This window comes from Aethalodelphis obliquidens, unplaced genomic scaffold (assembly GCF_003676395.1).
Source record: "Aethalodelphis obliquidens isolate GAN/ISIS:26980383/991018 unplaced genomic scaffold, ASM367639v1 scaffold26, whole genome shotgun sequence".
Taxonomy (NCBI): Eukaryota; Metazoa; Chordata; class Mammalia; order Artiodactyla; family Delphinidae; genus Aethalodelphis; species Aethalodelphis obliquidens.
In genome coordinates, this window is record NW_020837970.1 from 23,185,785 (window position 1) to 23,200,795 (window position 15,011).

The 15,011-nt window shown below is 35.8% G+C and overlaps 1 protein-coding gene across 3 annotated transcripts in view; it reads left to right on the plus strand.

Moving 5' to 3' along the window:
- Nucleotides 1-15,011, plus strand: part of NRG4 (neuregulin 4) — a 127,006-nt gene that overhangs the window by 41,848 nt on the left and 70,147 nt on the right. For 2 of the 3 annotated variants that reach the window (XM_027123714.1, XM_027123715.1), the window contains exons 4-5: nucleotides 6,389-6,454; nucleotides 8,435-8,528. In XM_027123714.1, coding sequence (XP_026979515.1) covers nucleotides 6,445-6,454; nucleotides 8,435-8,528 — 104 coding nt within the window. In that variant the 5' untranslated portion in view covers nucleotides 6,389-6,444. Of the gene's footprint in view, nucleotides 1-2,360; nucleotides 2,398-6,388; nucleotides 6,455-8,434; nucleotides 8,529-15,011 lie in introns of those variants that run through there. The other variant, XM_027123716.1, reaches the window with a different exon arrangement.

A 15,011-nucleotide genomic window follows, 5' to 3' on the forward strand; every position in this document is an offset into this window, starting at 1 on the left:
TCCTTTAGCATTTGTTGTAAAGCTGGCTTGTTTGAGCTGAATTCTCTTAGCTTTTGCTTGTCTGTAAAGGTTTTAATTTCTCTGTCGAATCTGAATGAGCTCCTTGCTGGGTAGAGTAATCTTGGTTGTAGGTTTTTCCCTTTCGTCACTTTAAATATGTCCTGCCACTCCCTTCTGGCTTGCAGAGTGTCTGCCGAAATATCAGCTGTTAACCTTATGGGGATTCCCTTGTGTGTTATTTGTTGTTTTTCCCTTGCTGCTTTTAATATGTTTTCTTTGTATTTAATTTTTGATAGTTTGATTAATATGTATCTTGGCATGTTTGTCCTTGGATTTATCCTGTATGGGACTCTGTGCTTCCTGGACTTGATTGACTATTTCTTTTCCCATATTAGGGAAGTTTTCAACTATAATTTCTTCAAATATTTTCTCAGTCCGATTCTTTTTCTCTTCTTCTTCTGGGACCCCTATAATTCGAATGTTGGTGCGTTTAATGTTTTCCCAGAGGTCTCTGAGACTTTTCTCAATTCTTTTCTTTCTTTTTTCTTTATTCTGCTCTGTGGTACTTATTTCCACTATTTTATTTTCCAGGTCATTTATCCGTTCTTCTGCCTAAGTTATTCTGCTCTTGATTCCTTCTAGAGAATTTTTAATTTCATTTATTGTGTTGTTCATCATTGTTCATTTGCCGTTTAGTTCTTCGAGGTCCTTGTTAAACGTTTCTTGTATTTTCTCCATTTTATTTCCAAGATTTTGGATCATCTTTACTATCATTACTCTGAATTCTTTTTCAGGTAGACTGCCTATTTCCTCCTCATTTGTTTGGTCTGGTGGGTTTTTACCTGCTCCTTCATCTGCTGTGTATTTCTCTGTCTTCTCATTTTGCTTAACTTTCTGGATTTGGGGTCTCCTTTTTGCAGGCTGCAGGATCATAGTTCCCGTTGTTTTTGGTGTCTGCCTACAGTGGCTAAGGTTCGTTCAGTGTGTTGTGTAGGCTTCCTGGTGGAGGGGACTGGTGCCTGTGTTCTGGTGGATGAGGCTGGATCTTGTCTTTCTGGTGGGCAGGACCATGTCCGGTGGTGTGTTTTGTGGTGTCTGTGACCTTATTATGATACTAGGCATCCTCTCTGCTAATGGGTGGGGTTGTGTTTCTGTCTTGCTAGTTGTTTGGCATAGGTTCTCCAGCACTGTAGCTTGCTGGTCGTTGAGTGGAGCTGGGTCTTAACATTGAGATGTAGATATCTGGGACAGCTTTCACTGTTTGATATTACGTGGAGCCGGCAGGTCTCTTGTAGACCAATGTCCTGAACTTGGCTCTCCCACCTCAGAGGCACAGGCCTGACACCCGGCCAGAGCCCCAGGACCCTGTCAGCCACACAGCTCAGAAGAAAAGGGGAAAGAAAAGGAAGAAAGAAAAATAAAATAAAATAAGGTTATTAAAAAAATCGTTAAAAGTAAAAAGAATTAAAAAGTAATTTAAAAAAAAAGAAAGAAAGAAGAGAGCAACCAAACCAAAAGACAAATCCACCAATGATAACAAGCACTAAAAACTATACCAAAAAAAAAGGACAGACAGAAATCTAGGACAAATGTTAAAAGCAAAGCTATACAGACAAAATCACACACAGTCCGCCACCTCAGTTTTGGGATGATTCGTTGTCTATTCAGGTATTCCAGAGATGCAGGGTACAGGAAATTGATTGTGGAGATTTAATCCCCTGCTCCTGAAGCTGCTGGGGGAAATTTCCCTTTCTCTTCTTTGTTTGCACAGCTCCTGGGGTTCAGTTTTGGATTTGGCCCTGCCTCTGCGTGTAGGTTGCCTGAGGGCATCTGTTCTTGCTCAGACAGGATGGGGTTAAAGTAGCAGCTGATTAGGGGGCTCTGGCTCACTCAAGCCGGGGTGGAGGGAGGAGTACGGAATGCGAGGTGAGCCTGCCACGGCAGAGGCCAGTGTGACATTGCACCAGCCTGAGGCATGCCATGATCTCCCAGGGAAGTAGTCCCTGGATCACAGGACCCTGGCAGTGGCAGACTGCACAGGCTCCCGGGAGGGGAGGTGTGGATAGTGACCTGTGATTGCACACAGGCTTCATGGTTGCTGCAGCAGCAGCCTTAGCGTTTCATGCCTGTCTCTGGTGTCCACGCTAATAACCGTGGCTCACGCCCATCTCTGAAGCTCGTTTAGGCAGTGCTCTGAATCCCCTCTCCTTGCGCACACTGAAACAATGGTCTCTTGCCTCTTAGGCAGTTCCAGACTTTTTCCCGGACTCCCTCCCGGCTAGCTGTGGTGCACTAGCCCCCTTCAGGCTGTGTTCATGCACCCAACCCCAGTCCTCTCCCTGGGATCTGAACTCCGAAGCCGAAGCCTCAGCTCCCAGCCCTGACCCGTCCCAGCAGGTGAGCCAACAAGCCTCTCAGGCTGGTGATTGCTGGTCGGCACCGATCCTCTGTGCGGGAATCTCTCTGCTTTGCCCTCTGCACCCTGTTGCTGCGCTCTCCTCTGTGGCTCCGAAGCTTCCCCCCCACCAACCCCCATCTCTGCCAGTGTAGGGGCTTCCTAGTGAGTGGAAACTTTTCTTCCTTCACAGCTCCCTCCCAGAGGTACAGGTCCCGTCCCTATTCTTTTGTCTCTGTGTTTTCTTTTTTCTTTTGCCCGACCCAGGTACGTGGGGAGTTTCTTGCCTTTTGGGAAATCTAAAGTCTTCTGCCAGCGTTCAGTAGGTGTTCTGTAGGAGTTGTTCCACATGTAGATGTATTTCTGATGTATTTGTGGGGAGGAAGGTGATCTGCACATCTTACTCCTCCGCTATCTTGAAGGTCTCCCCCCACTTAGCATGTTTTTGAAGTTAATTCATGTTGTAACATGTACCAGTACTTCATTCCTTTTTACTGCTGAGTAGTATTCCATTGTATGGTTGTACCACATTTTGTTTAGCTATACATCAGTTGATGGACATTTGAGTTGTTTTCTAGCTTGGGGCATTATGTATAATGTTCTAAGCATTACACTCCTATCTTTGTGTGGACCCATATTTCCATATCTCTTGGATACATTTATGGCAAATTTATGTTTAACTTTTTAAGAAACTTTCAGATTATTTTGCAGAGTGACTGTACCATTTTAGTCCCACCAGCAATGTATGAGAGGTCTAGTTTCTCTTTGTTATTGTCTGTCGTTTTTATTATAACCATTCTAGTAGGGTGTGAAATGGTATCTCATTGTGGGTTTAATATACATTTCCCTAATGGATACTTGAAAGTTAGCCTTGATTTTTCTTTCTTTTGTACCCTGCTCTCCCATTCTGTGGGTGTACCTATTAAGTATATCTTTAGTTCTCTCCTTTATCCTCATTCCCATTGCTTTATTTCTTCACTATTCTTGATTAAAATGTCCTCCAAATAGTTTTCTCTGATACCAGTTCCTCGGCAGGTTGCAGTCTATTTTCCACACCACTATCAAAATGAATTTTCTAAAATGTAGATGTGATCATGCCACTTCTTTGCTAAAAACCTTTCAAAGTATCCCTATTGCCTTTCAGATAGAGTCACTATTTGAACCCTGGTTATTTTACAAGATCTATTCTTACCACTCCTTCCCCCACCATCCTATCCTCTTATGAACTCACGTACACTCCACACACATACTCTGCACACATCCTGACCTGTAATCTACCTGCAGTTATCTGAATACATTAGGATTTTATTTCTTCTGTGCCTTTGAACATGCTGTCACCTCTGTCTAGAATGTTCATTCATCTCTGTTTACAAACTCTGACTCATTCTTCAAGGCTCAGCACAAATAAAACTCCCTCTTGGAATCTTTCTCTGATTCTCCTTAAGCTTTGTTTTTGTGTGTTATTATAGTGACATAAATAGGTATCTTTGAGACTATATTTGGTTGAATTGCATGAAATTATCATTTTAAGCCCAATTATCATTTTAAGCCAAAATATGGTTTATATGTCAGCCTACACATTTTTGTAGTTACCTGTTCTTGTTCATGTGTCTATCATTTGTTAACAATAGCAGGCCACTTACAACATATTTGATAATAGATGCATGAACAAATTATTCTTAAAGACCATGGCTTTTATTTAGAGTGAAAAGTCAACTTGAAAAACATTAGGTCTTCTTTAGAATCATGTAGCCTCAAAGGTTAAGTTTATTTGTATTGTGTGAAAAATTATTAATACCAAACCAACTGCCATGGTATGTCTCCTAATAAATACATCTTTAATATCCTGAATGAAGTCACAGATTATTATCTCTTACATACAATTTAGTAGTCATTTTCATGTTAGTGGACAGCATCATAGTTCCATAGTTCAAATCACATAATAAAGGTTACTGATTTTTCATAAAAATACCATTTTAAAATCGAAACACTGTAAGCTAACAAAATTTTATATATATATGTGTGTATATATGTATGTGTGTGTATATATAAGATTGTAACTATGTAAAAATTGCCTTTGAATGTGGAAGATAATAGTAATGAAAAGAATTGTTCTCAGAATATGAATTATTTGAGATTATTTTAATATTTTCTTAAAAGAGCAAATGTATTCGTTTCCATGTTTTACATCAAACAACAAGTCATGTCTGAATTGTGGTTTTAGAAAAGATAACCATCTGAATGGTTGGCATACTTTAGGTAATTACGTGCTGAAGAACCCCACACTTCATTTTAAACAGAATTATAGTTTTTGTCAATATTTTAAGTTATTTATGATTTTTAAACCTCATAGCTTCCCTTAATGCATGTATTACAGCTTTGTTATAGTTTGCAGATGGTTATATTGCCATCAGTATTAGTCATGTTCAGTGATTATATTCACTTCATATTGCACATGGCATTGTACACGTGCTGTATTATAAATATTACCTTCTTTCAATTTTATAAGTACTTCAAATCACCATTTGTATAAACGTTACGCGTTTTGTAAGGAAATTCCTTTTTTTAAAAAACCCCAGGGAACACTTGTCCACTAAATCCATATTCAAATTCCTTTTCTTCACAAAGTTGTACAACACTTTGGAATTATTCAGACATGCAGAGATAAATTAGCAGTCTAAAGAATGTGGTTTACTTTATAAGTTAAAGAATTGGACAGTGATTTGAGAGCTCAGCTTTTAGTACAACTTCTTTTCTAAATAAAATTCTGCTCCATTTGCAACTCTGAACATGTGGACTGAAAGGGGTGGTTCCCTTGGCTGGAGCCTGACCTCTGTGCACACCTTGGTCTTTGTCTCCACTGCGCCCACACTGCACACTGCAGCCATATAAATCAGATTTTTGACGTGTTATAAAGGGCAAGGCACAGCTGCTGCAGACTGCATTGTTCAAAAACTTTTGAAGCGCTGCATATCCAACAAAATTTATTGTTTGTATGAATGTGAGTTTTTACTGAGGTAAGCCTTGTTTCTTTAGAAAAAGAAACTCATATGATGAGGCAGTGATTATTTCAAATTAAATAGGTTTAACTTCTGTCTTTCTTTCTCAAATTGCTTGTCTGTTTAAGAAAGAGTGACTGACTTTGAGAGAAGGCCTTGATTATTACACCTGTGTTAATAGGAAGTTGTTGATTGAGATTTCTGTTACAAAGTCTTTCTGCTTAAGTCAGGAGTGAGTTTCTGTTATAAAAAGAAATTGAGAGCATGTAATCATAATGTAAGTATAAATCTGTCATCTTTTCAACTGTATTTTGTAATTCCTTTGTTTCTGTTATAGCAGATAACTTCATATATAGCTACTTTGCTTTGCTACATGCCAGATATTTTTTAAAAGACATTTGTATATTGGTAAATGTAGTGCAATCTACAGTAAATTTGAAAGTACTTTTATAAAATTTTTAAAGTTTCTATAGAAATGCAGACCTTTTAAATGCAGTTCGTTTTTTCTATAGTGTGTTTTTTGGCCATTTTTAATAAACTGAAAAATAGAAAGTTGTTCTGTTAAAGTCAAATTAGAAATAGGCTTTATGAAAAAGTTGAAAAGTCAATTCAGGTTATTCAGTTTCACTTACTGACTCATATCTTTCATATATAATCTCATATAGTATACTACTAACTTAACAATGTTTATTAAAACTCAAACATTAGACGTTTCTTCAAAGAGAGATTTAAGAGTACATTATATTATTTAGGCAATGATTTGTATCTGGTGCATTTATACTGCTTGTTGATCTTTTAGTTTTATCTGTTCAGATTTTTTTTATTGATATGTGATAAGTATCTAAAAAAATAGATGCTCTAACCAAAGAATTTTGTCCCTAGCCTTTAAATGTCTTAATTATTTTCATCATTTAAAAGAATATTACTGTTACAATATTTGACATTTTATAATGCTCTCAAAAGAAGATAATTTTTCCTAAATTGTTAATTTTAGGTGCTGTTTTTCAACCCTAAACTTTTGACCAAGAATGAAACTATTTAAAAATTAAGATGCCAACAGGTAATTTCTTGTAAGTTTATACTTTTGTCAATGTGTGTCACATAGAAATAGAACCAAACAACAAATGTATAGACTATATTTTTCCCCATCTAAAATTGTCCTAGAAATATGGAATACCTTGGTTTTGAAAGACCTTCCTTTATAACATGAAACTATTTTATTTTAGACCTATATTTTATCACTTTTATCACTTTTTACAAGCTGACAAATTCTGGCTTACTCTAAATCTGATAACAACTTTACAAATAAGTAAATGAAATCAGAATAAAAATAGATTCAGAGATAGTGATTCAGGTTAGATGAGTATTCTTTACTGATAAAATAGCAAGTGCTGAGTCATGACTGGTTGTAATCTTATTAAAAACAAGGACATTAATTTCAGCCACAGGAAGCATTCTGTGATGAAGTTGACACTCCACCCTCAATGGAGAAACCCTATGTGATGACTTCCATGATTCTAGCATAATGTAATGTCAACTGGGATTTTATTTGTTAGCCAAATTATTCCTGAAGAGTTGTAAGAATTATCTTATTAAAAGTTGTTTGGTTGTAAAAAATCATGACATTGTGTAAAAAAGAAAAAATCTAAAAGATTAGTTCTGGTTGGTTTACTTTCTTCTTTTCCACTTAAATTCTTTATAGTTCTGTTTTCCTCTTTACATTTTTATACTTTTATAATTGTAATGTGATGGTGAAACAGAATCTTCTCAATTCTAAAGTAAAAGGAAAGTTTTAAAATTTCAAATTCTGATAGTGAAGACATCTGGTTCTACAGCAGTTATATCTTAAGGGTATTGATATCTTAGTGGCAAATAAATGCTAGATAACTTTTTAAAATTAGTATGCTATTTTTTTAAATGCTAAATTGGGATAATGCCATTTTCTTCTTCACAATAGATTCTATGTCACTTTCTGGACAGAACCAATCAGGAACCAACAATGTGCGATTTTAAAGCAATGTGATTTCCCCCTTCAGGACCAAAAGATAAATCATTCAGCAATTTGCTTTTCTAATCATAAATAGTAGTATACAGTAGTATAATGACTCAATGAATTCTACTATGTTATTTCTAAATTTTTCTGTCTGATGGTTTTGGTGGGATTTTTTTTTTAATGGTGGAGGAGGAGGTAGAGGCTGGAAGGAAGGAGAGGTACCAAGAGAGAAAGGGAAGGCAAAGAGAGAAAGAACATAAAGGAAAGGTCAAAGATAAAGATAAGATAGATAAAGATAGATAAGATAGATAAAGATAGAGATAGATAAGATAGATAAAGATAGATAAAGATAAAGAAGGATGGAGAAAGAGGAGGAGAGAAAGGAAGCAAGAGAGAAATGGAGGTTTATTTTCTTAATATTCTGAAAATTTTTGCTATTTATCAGATGATGACTCAGGTTTTCAATAGTTACTAGTTATTACGTAAAATTCCCTTGCAAACCAAAACCTAATAAGATTATATTTTTGTTTTTTTGATGTTAAAATTGTCATATGTAGAAATATTTAAAGATGATTTTGCACATCAGAATTTATTTAATAATCTAATTTTTTTCCCACAACAATTTCAGACTTTAATGTATTTGAGACCTTAAAGGAAAGGTAGGAATCTAAATATACACTTGGGACAGAAAAACTCTAAGCAAAGCTGCAGAATCTATGTACTAAATGAGAAAAGCCACTATTTATTTTAAGATCATAATGTCCTCCTTTTAATCTATTATAGAGATTCCCTATTTCTGTAATATAGCTTTTAACTCCATTATAATTAATGACCATATCTTCAAGACAGATTAATTTTTTTCCTCAAAGGGATAGAAGTCCCTGCTCATCAAATAAGGAATAAGATTAAGTCCTTCATTTTAAGAAACAATTCTTCATTCTAATTTTTAGAATTACTACTTCAGTATAAGATACTTGGTCCTTTTCCTTATTTTATTAGAAAAACTATAATTTGTTTTTCTCTATTTTATTTATGTATATGTTTTAGATCATGAAGAGCCCTGTGGTCCCAGTCATAGGTCATTTTGCCTGAATGGAGGGATTTGTTATGTGATACCTACTATTCCCAGCCCATTTTGTAGGTGAGTGAAATGGACTGGGGGAGAGGGTGATTTTATTTTTTATCATCTACTAACTTCTTTGAGAAGTGATAAATATTGAACAAAGAGTATAAGATGAAAAAGTGTGAGGAACAATCTTCATATTTATGTAGAACAAAATTATGGTTTTAAAATAAAAACAAAGCAAAGTGGCAAATCACAATCTCAAAAGTGTTTATTTTGAAAATTGGTAGTGGTAGCTTCAAGCCTATTCAGATTTTTTAATCCATTTTAGTGAACTCTCTATGATTTTAGCAATTTAGGGAAGACAGTCTATACTTATTACTGTCAAAACAGCTATAGAATTCACTAATGTAAGAAAAGCAACATGAGATATTTTGCTTTGATTTAGAATACATGATAACTGTGTTGGTACCAAAACTTCATTTGATATATTAAAAAGAAAATGAAGAGTTAAGTTTTTCTAATGGTAGCAGCAAATTTTAAAAAGAAGGGTATCTTAGCCATTATTGTTTTAAAATAATATTATTCACTTTGGGAGTATCGTTATAGCCAGTGATAAATAAAAGACTTGAAAATAGTACTTGTGTAGCTGGCTTCGTGTGAGTTTGGTTGAACAGGATTTAAGGGGGTTATAATAAACCTCTTTTAATATGTGAACGAAAAACATAGCACTACCAATAATGTCCACAGATTTTAGCAGAGCTAACATCTAAAGATACTTTGTAGCATGTGCATCAATTACTCTGTTTTTGTTACTTAACTGAAATGTGAGAGGTATAGAATCTAGAGTTAAGATCTTACTAAAGGATAGGAAAGTAAAATTCACAGGAAAAGTGAAAGATACTGGGATTTAGTGTGGAGGAGGAGAGGCAGAGAAATAACCTTATAATTATCTCAGGAAGTTTTTAGAAGTTTTCATGGAGGGAATAGTGAGTGACTATTTTTAAAAATAGGCATTTTTTTCCTCTCAGGTAAAAAAGGAAGGAGATAAAGGAACAAATTAGCAATTATTTCTTACCCACCAGGAGCATCTACGTTATTTTACATTTTTAAATCCATTTACTGAGATATAATTTATGTATGACAAACTACATTCATATTTATTTATTTATTTATTTGTGGCTGCATTGGGTCTTTGTTGCTATGCACTGGCTGTCTCTAGTTCTGGCAAGCGGGGGCTACTCTTTGTTGCGGTGCGTGGGCTTCTCATTGCAGTGGCTTCTCTCATTGCAGAGCACTGGCTCTAGGTGCACGGGCTTCAGTAGTTGTGGCTCGTGGGCTCAGTAGTTGTGGCTCGCGGGCTCTAGAGCACAGGCTCAGTAGTTGTGGCGCACGGGCTTAGTTGCTCTGCGGCATGTGGGATCTTCCTGGACCAGGGCTCGAACCCATGTCCCCTGCATTGGCAGGCGGATTCTTAACCACTGCGCCACCAGGGAAGTCCCTCTACGTTCATTTTAAGTGCATAATTGATGAATTTTGACAAATGTTTATACCTGTGAAACCACCACCACCACAAAATACAGAACATTTCCATTATCCCCCCAAATTTCTTTACTGACCATATTCTTTATTTACATTTTCATGTTTCATTCTCAGAAAACCCTTAGAGAAAAGGGGGAGAGGAGACCTAAGGAAATAGAAAAATAAGGGGATAATGAAAAATTAACTGACTTGCCAAAAGTCATACAACTAGGAAAAAATTAAAGAAATGGCCTATGAGTATAACTCCCAGGGTTCACTTAATCTTATGATATATTCATTCTGGATTCTTTATAAGGGGATATGGCATGTGGCATTCATAGAACAAAACCAAAATGCTTACCAGAAAAAATAAATTTAATAATTAAAAAAATAGTAACATTTTGTATCTTGATCTTGGTGTAGCTATATGGGTGAAAAGGCTATCCTTTCTCTGTTGAATTGCCTTTGCATCTTTGTCAAAAATTAATTGACCATATATGTGTGGGTCTACTTCTGGGCTATTCTAAATCACTGATCTGTATTTCTGTCTTTTACCAATAACAAATAGTCTCAATAACTGTAGCTTTATAATAAGTGAAGTCAGGCATTGTGAGTCCTTAACTTTGGTCTTCAGTTCATTGATCTTTAGCCTTCTTTTTAACAGACAGTATTTAATGTTAAAAATTTCCAAATACATTTTAACTCCTTCCTACAAATTTTATAGCCTGTTGTTCAGTACTAAGTTTAAAATTTTTTCCATTATGATTTCTTCTTTAACATATGGGGGTTTTTTTTGGTTATCCTTTAAGATTTATATCTAATTTAATTGCATTGTAGTCAGAGTATGTGTTCTGTTAAGCTGTATACTTAATACTTGTCTGTATCCTAAATAAATGTCTGTTATGCTGCAGTGAATAAGTTGAAAGAAAGAGTTCAGAGTACTGAAATTTGGAGAATCATTGTAATGGGAAGAAATCTAGGGTCTTAGTTCAGGCTACTATGGCAAAATATCATAGACTGGGTGGCTTATAAACAACAGAAATTTATTACTCACAGTTCTAAAGGCCAGAAGTCTGAGATTAGGGTGCCAGCCTGGTTGGGTTCTGGTGAGTGCCTGCTTCCTGGTTTGCAGATGTACCTGGGTAGAACTTTTGACTGGCAGATTTATTTTCTGGAAGAGCTAGTAAGGAGCCAGCTATCAGACTGCAGAGACAACATATGACAGAATGAGGAGTACCTTCTTCTAGATGTAAGCAAATTACAAACCACAGGCCAGATCGTTTTTGTATGACCCTCAAGCTAAGAGTATTTTTCTTGCTTTTTACAGCGTTGTAAAAAACACATGCAAAAATACGGAAGATTATGCCATACGTGGCAGGAAGAGAGAGCTTTCTAGAGCCTCTTTGGACTTTCTTTCAAACCAGCCTCCTCTCATTTTTCTTATCTACTTTCTTTATTTCGTGATTTAGCACAGTGATTTTCTTTTTTTAAGCTAATATTTTAAAGTTGAGGACTACATGACATCAGTTCGTTAGTGTTTGTTGAGATTTGCTCTGGAGCCTGGTTCATGTACAATATTTTAAATGGTCTGTGTCTCCTAGAGAAGAATGTATATTCTTTAATTGACAGATATAGGGTTTTATATATGTACCTTAGATCCAGCTTGTTATAATGTGCTGTTCAAATCTTACATATCCTTACTAATTTTCAATCTTGATTTATCAATAACTGAAGAGTTATGTCAAAATTTCTCACTGTTTTTGGATCTTTAATATCACAATTTCTGTTAATTTTTGCTGAAAATATTTTGAGGCAATGTTATTAAGCCTATATTAATTTAGAATGGTTATGTCTTCTGGTGAGGTATCCCTTTTTATCATGATACAGTGACCTTCTTTATCTCTAATGTTTTTTGCCTTAAAATCTATTTATCTGACATTAAGGTAGCTATACTAGCTTTCATTTTTCAGTATTTGACTAATACACTTTTTTCTTCCAATTTTTCAATGTGTGTCTGTAAATACATAGTTAGTTGAACTTTACCTTTTCTGTCTTTATTGAAATGATTTTTATTTTTCCACCCTACATTCTATTTATTTTCATTGATATGTCTTGAAATTAATTTAGTTGTGTCTGTCTTTTTTTAATGAAAAGAATAGAAAAAATATTAGAATAAATAGTGCATAATGAGTGTATTATTTGTGAAAGTTGTGCTTCAGGTGTGTGTGTGTGCGTGTGTTTGGAGTCATGTCTATTATTTTTTTGATTCAGTGACTCAATATTTTTTTTTAATTGGAGTATAGTTGATTTACAATGTTGTATTACTTTCTGCTGTACAGCACAGTGAATCAGTTATACATATACATATATCCACTTATAGTATTTAGTAGAGTTCCCTGTGTTATACAGTAAGTCCTTATGGGTTATCTGTTTTATGTATAGTAGTGTGTATATGTCAATCCCAATCTCCCAATTTATCCCTCCTCCTCTTTCCCCCCTGGTAACCATAAGATTGTTTTCTACATCTGTGACTCTATTTCTGTTTTGTAAATAAGTTCATTTGTACCAACATCTAATTATTTACAAAGTCCTGGATTAAATGGAATTTATCCTTACTTCTGTATCTCTTTGCTCTTTCCTTAGTATTGTTTCTCTCCTGAGGTATTGCAGTAGCCTTCTTTCTTCTATCCTAGTCTCATTCACAATACTGCTCTAGTTGTCTTTGTCTTTTCTGTTCACAAAATATTTCAAAGGATACAGTGTATCTCCAAATTTCTTAGCCTGGCATTCAAAGCTTTTCATCATATTGGTCTGTTCTGTTGACATCCTCTCCTATAACTTCTTCATACATACCTTGAGTTCTAAACATGCTGAACAATGTGAAGGTTCCCAAAGATGCTAAGCCTGATTCCATGCTTTGGCATATGTCAGTTCGCCTGCCTGAAATGCCTTTCCTCCCTTGTCTTTGAAGAGAGCTAATTTATCACTTCTGTGGAGCCTTCTTTGTCTTAACCAGGCAGTTTCATGGGCTCTTTCTTTTGTACCCCATAATACCTTGTGCATTTCATGCATACCTTTATTATGCCACTGATTAATATCTTAACTGTTTATTTACTGCCTTCCTCAAAATTGTGAATGCCTTGAGGGCAGAGATTTGCCATCTTTCTGCTTTTTGTGCCTAGCAAAATAAATAAATGAATAAATAAGTATAATGAAGGAAGGAAAGGAACAAATTATACCTATGTATTGCTGCAAGTAATTACAGAAAACTCAAATTTTAAATTGTTTAGTAAAATGTACTGTGTTATATTAGCATTACAAGATGAGTATATAATTTTTATGCAGTGATTATGGGTGGGTTTTTTTACACCTTTTTTGTGGTTTTCAGTATATTTCATATAAAAAAGAAAATGACGCAGTATAAAGGACAGTATAAATATATTTTACATACTATTTATTAACTGAAGTTGTGAATTTTCCTTTATGAAACTATGATTCTTATTCACCATAACACTTAATTTAAAGGTTTAGGTGAATTCTAGTATTTTTTGAATTATTTTTTATTGTAGTAAAAGATAACATAAAACTTACCATTATGACCATTTTTAAGTGTATAGTTCAGTGACATTAAGTACATTCACATTGTTATGCAACCATCACCACTATCCATCTCCAGAACTTTTTCATCATATCCTAAATGGAAATTTGTACCCATTAAACAATAACCTCCCATTTCCCCTCTTTCCAGCGCTGGTAAGCATTGTTCGACTTTGTGGCTCTATGAATTTGACTATCCTAGGTTCCTCAAATAAGTGGAAACATAACAATACTTAGCTTGTATGTCTGTCTTATTTTAGCATAATGACTTCAGGGTTCTTCCATTATAGCATAGTGTAGAATTTCCTTCCTTTTTAAAGATTAATGATATTCCATTGTATGTATGTAACATATTTTGTTTATCCACTCATCCATTGGGGGACATTTGGGTTGTTTTTAACCTCTTGGCTATTCTGAATAATGCTGCTATGAACACAGGTATACAAATATCTCTTCAAGACCCTGCTTTCAGTTCTTTTGAGTATATAACCAGGAGTGGGATTGTATGGTAATTCTATGTTTAATTTTTGAGGCACTGCCTTGCTGTTTTCTACAGTGGCTGCACCGTGTTACATTCCTACTAGCAATGCACAAAAGTTCCAATTTCTCCACATCTTTGTGAACACTTGTTATTTTCTGTTTTTTTGATAATAGCCTAATGGATGTGAAGCAGTATCTCATTGTGGTTTATTTTATTTTTTAAATTTTTGGCTGCGTTGGGCCTTCGTTGCTGCGCCCGAGCTGTCTCTAGTTGTGGCGAGCGGGGACTACTCTTTGTTGCAGTGTACAGACTTCTCATTGTGGTGGCTTCTCTTGTTGCAGAGCACGGGCTCTAGGCACGTGGGCCTCAGTAGTTGCAGCAGACGGGCTCAGTAGTTGTGGCTCACGGGCTCTAGAGCACAGCCTAAGTAGTTGTGGCACATGGGCTTAGTTGATCCGCGGCATGTGGGATCTTCCCAGACCAGGGCTCAAACCCATGTCCCCTGCATTGGCAGGTGGATTCTTAACCACTGTGCCACCAGGGAAGCCCTCATAGCGGTTTTTGTTTTTTTTTTACATCTTTATTGGAGTATAATTGCTTTACAATGGTGTGTTAGTTTCTGCTTTATAACAAAGTGAATCAGTTATACATATACATATGTTCCCATATCGCTTCCCTTTTGCGTCTCCCTCCCTCCCACCCTCCCTATCCCACCCCTCCAGGCGGTCACAAAGCACCGAGCTGATCTCCCTGTGCTATGTGGCTGCTTCCCACTAGCTATCTACCTTACGTTTGGTAGTGTATATATGTCCGTGACACTCTGTCGCTTTGTCACAGCTTACCCTTTCCCCTCCCCATATCCTCAAGTCCACTCTCTAGTAGGTCTGTGTCTTTATTCCTGTCTTAACCCTAGGTTCTTCATGACATTTTTTTTTCTTCAATTCCCTATATATGTGTTACCA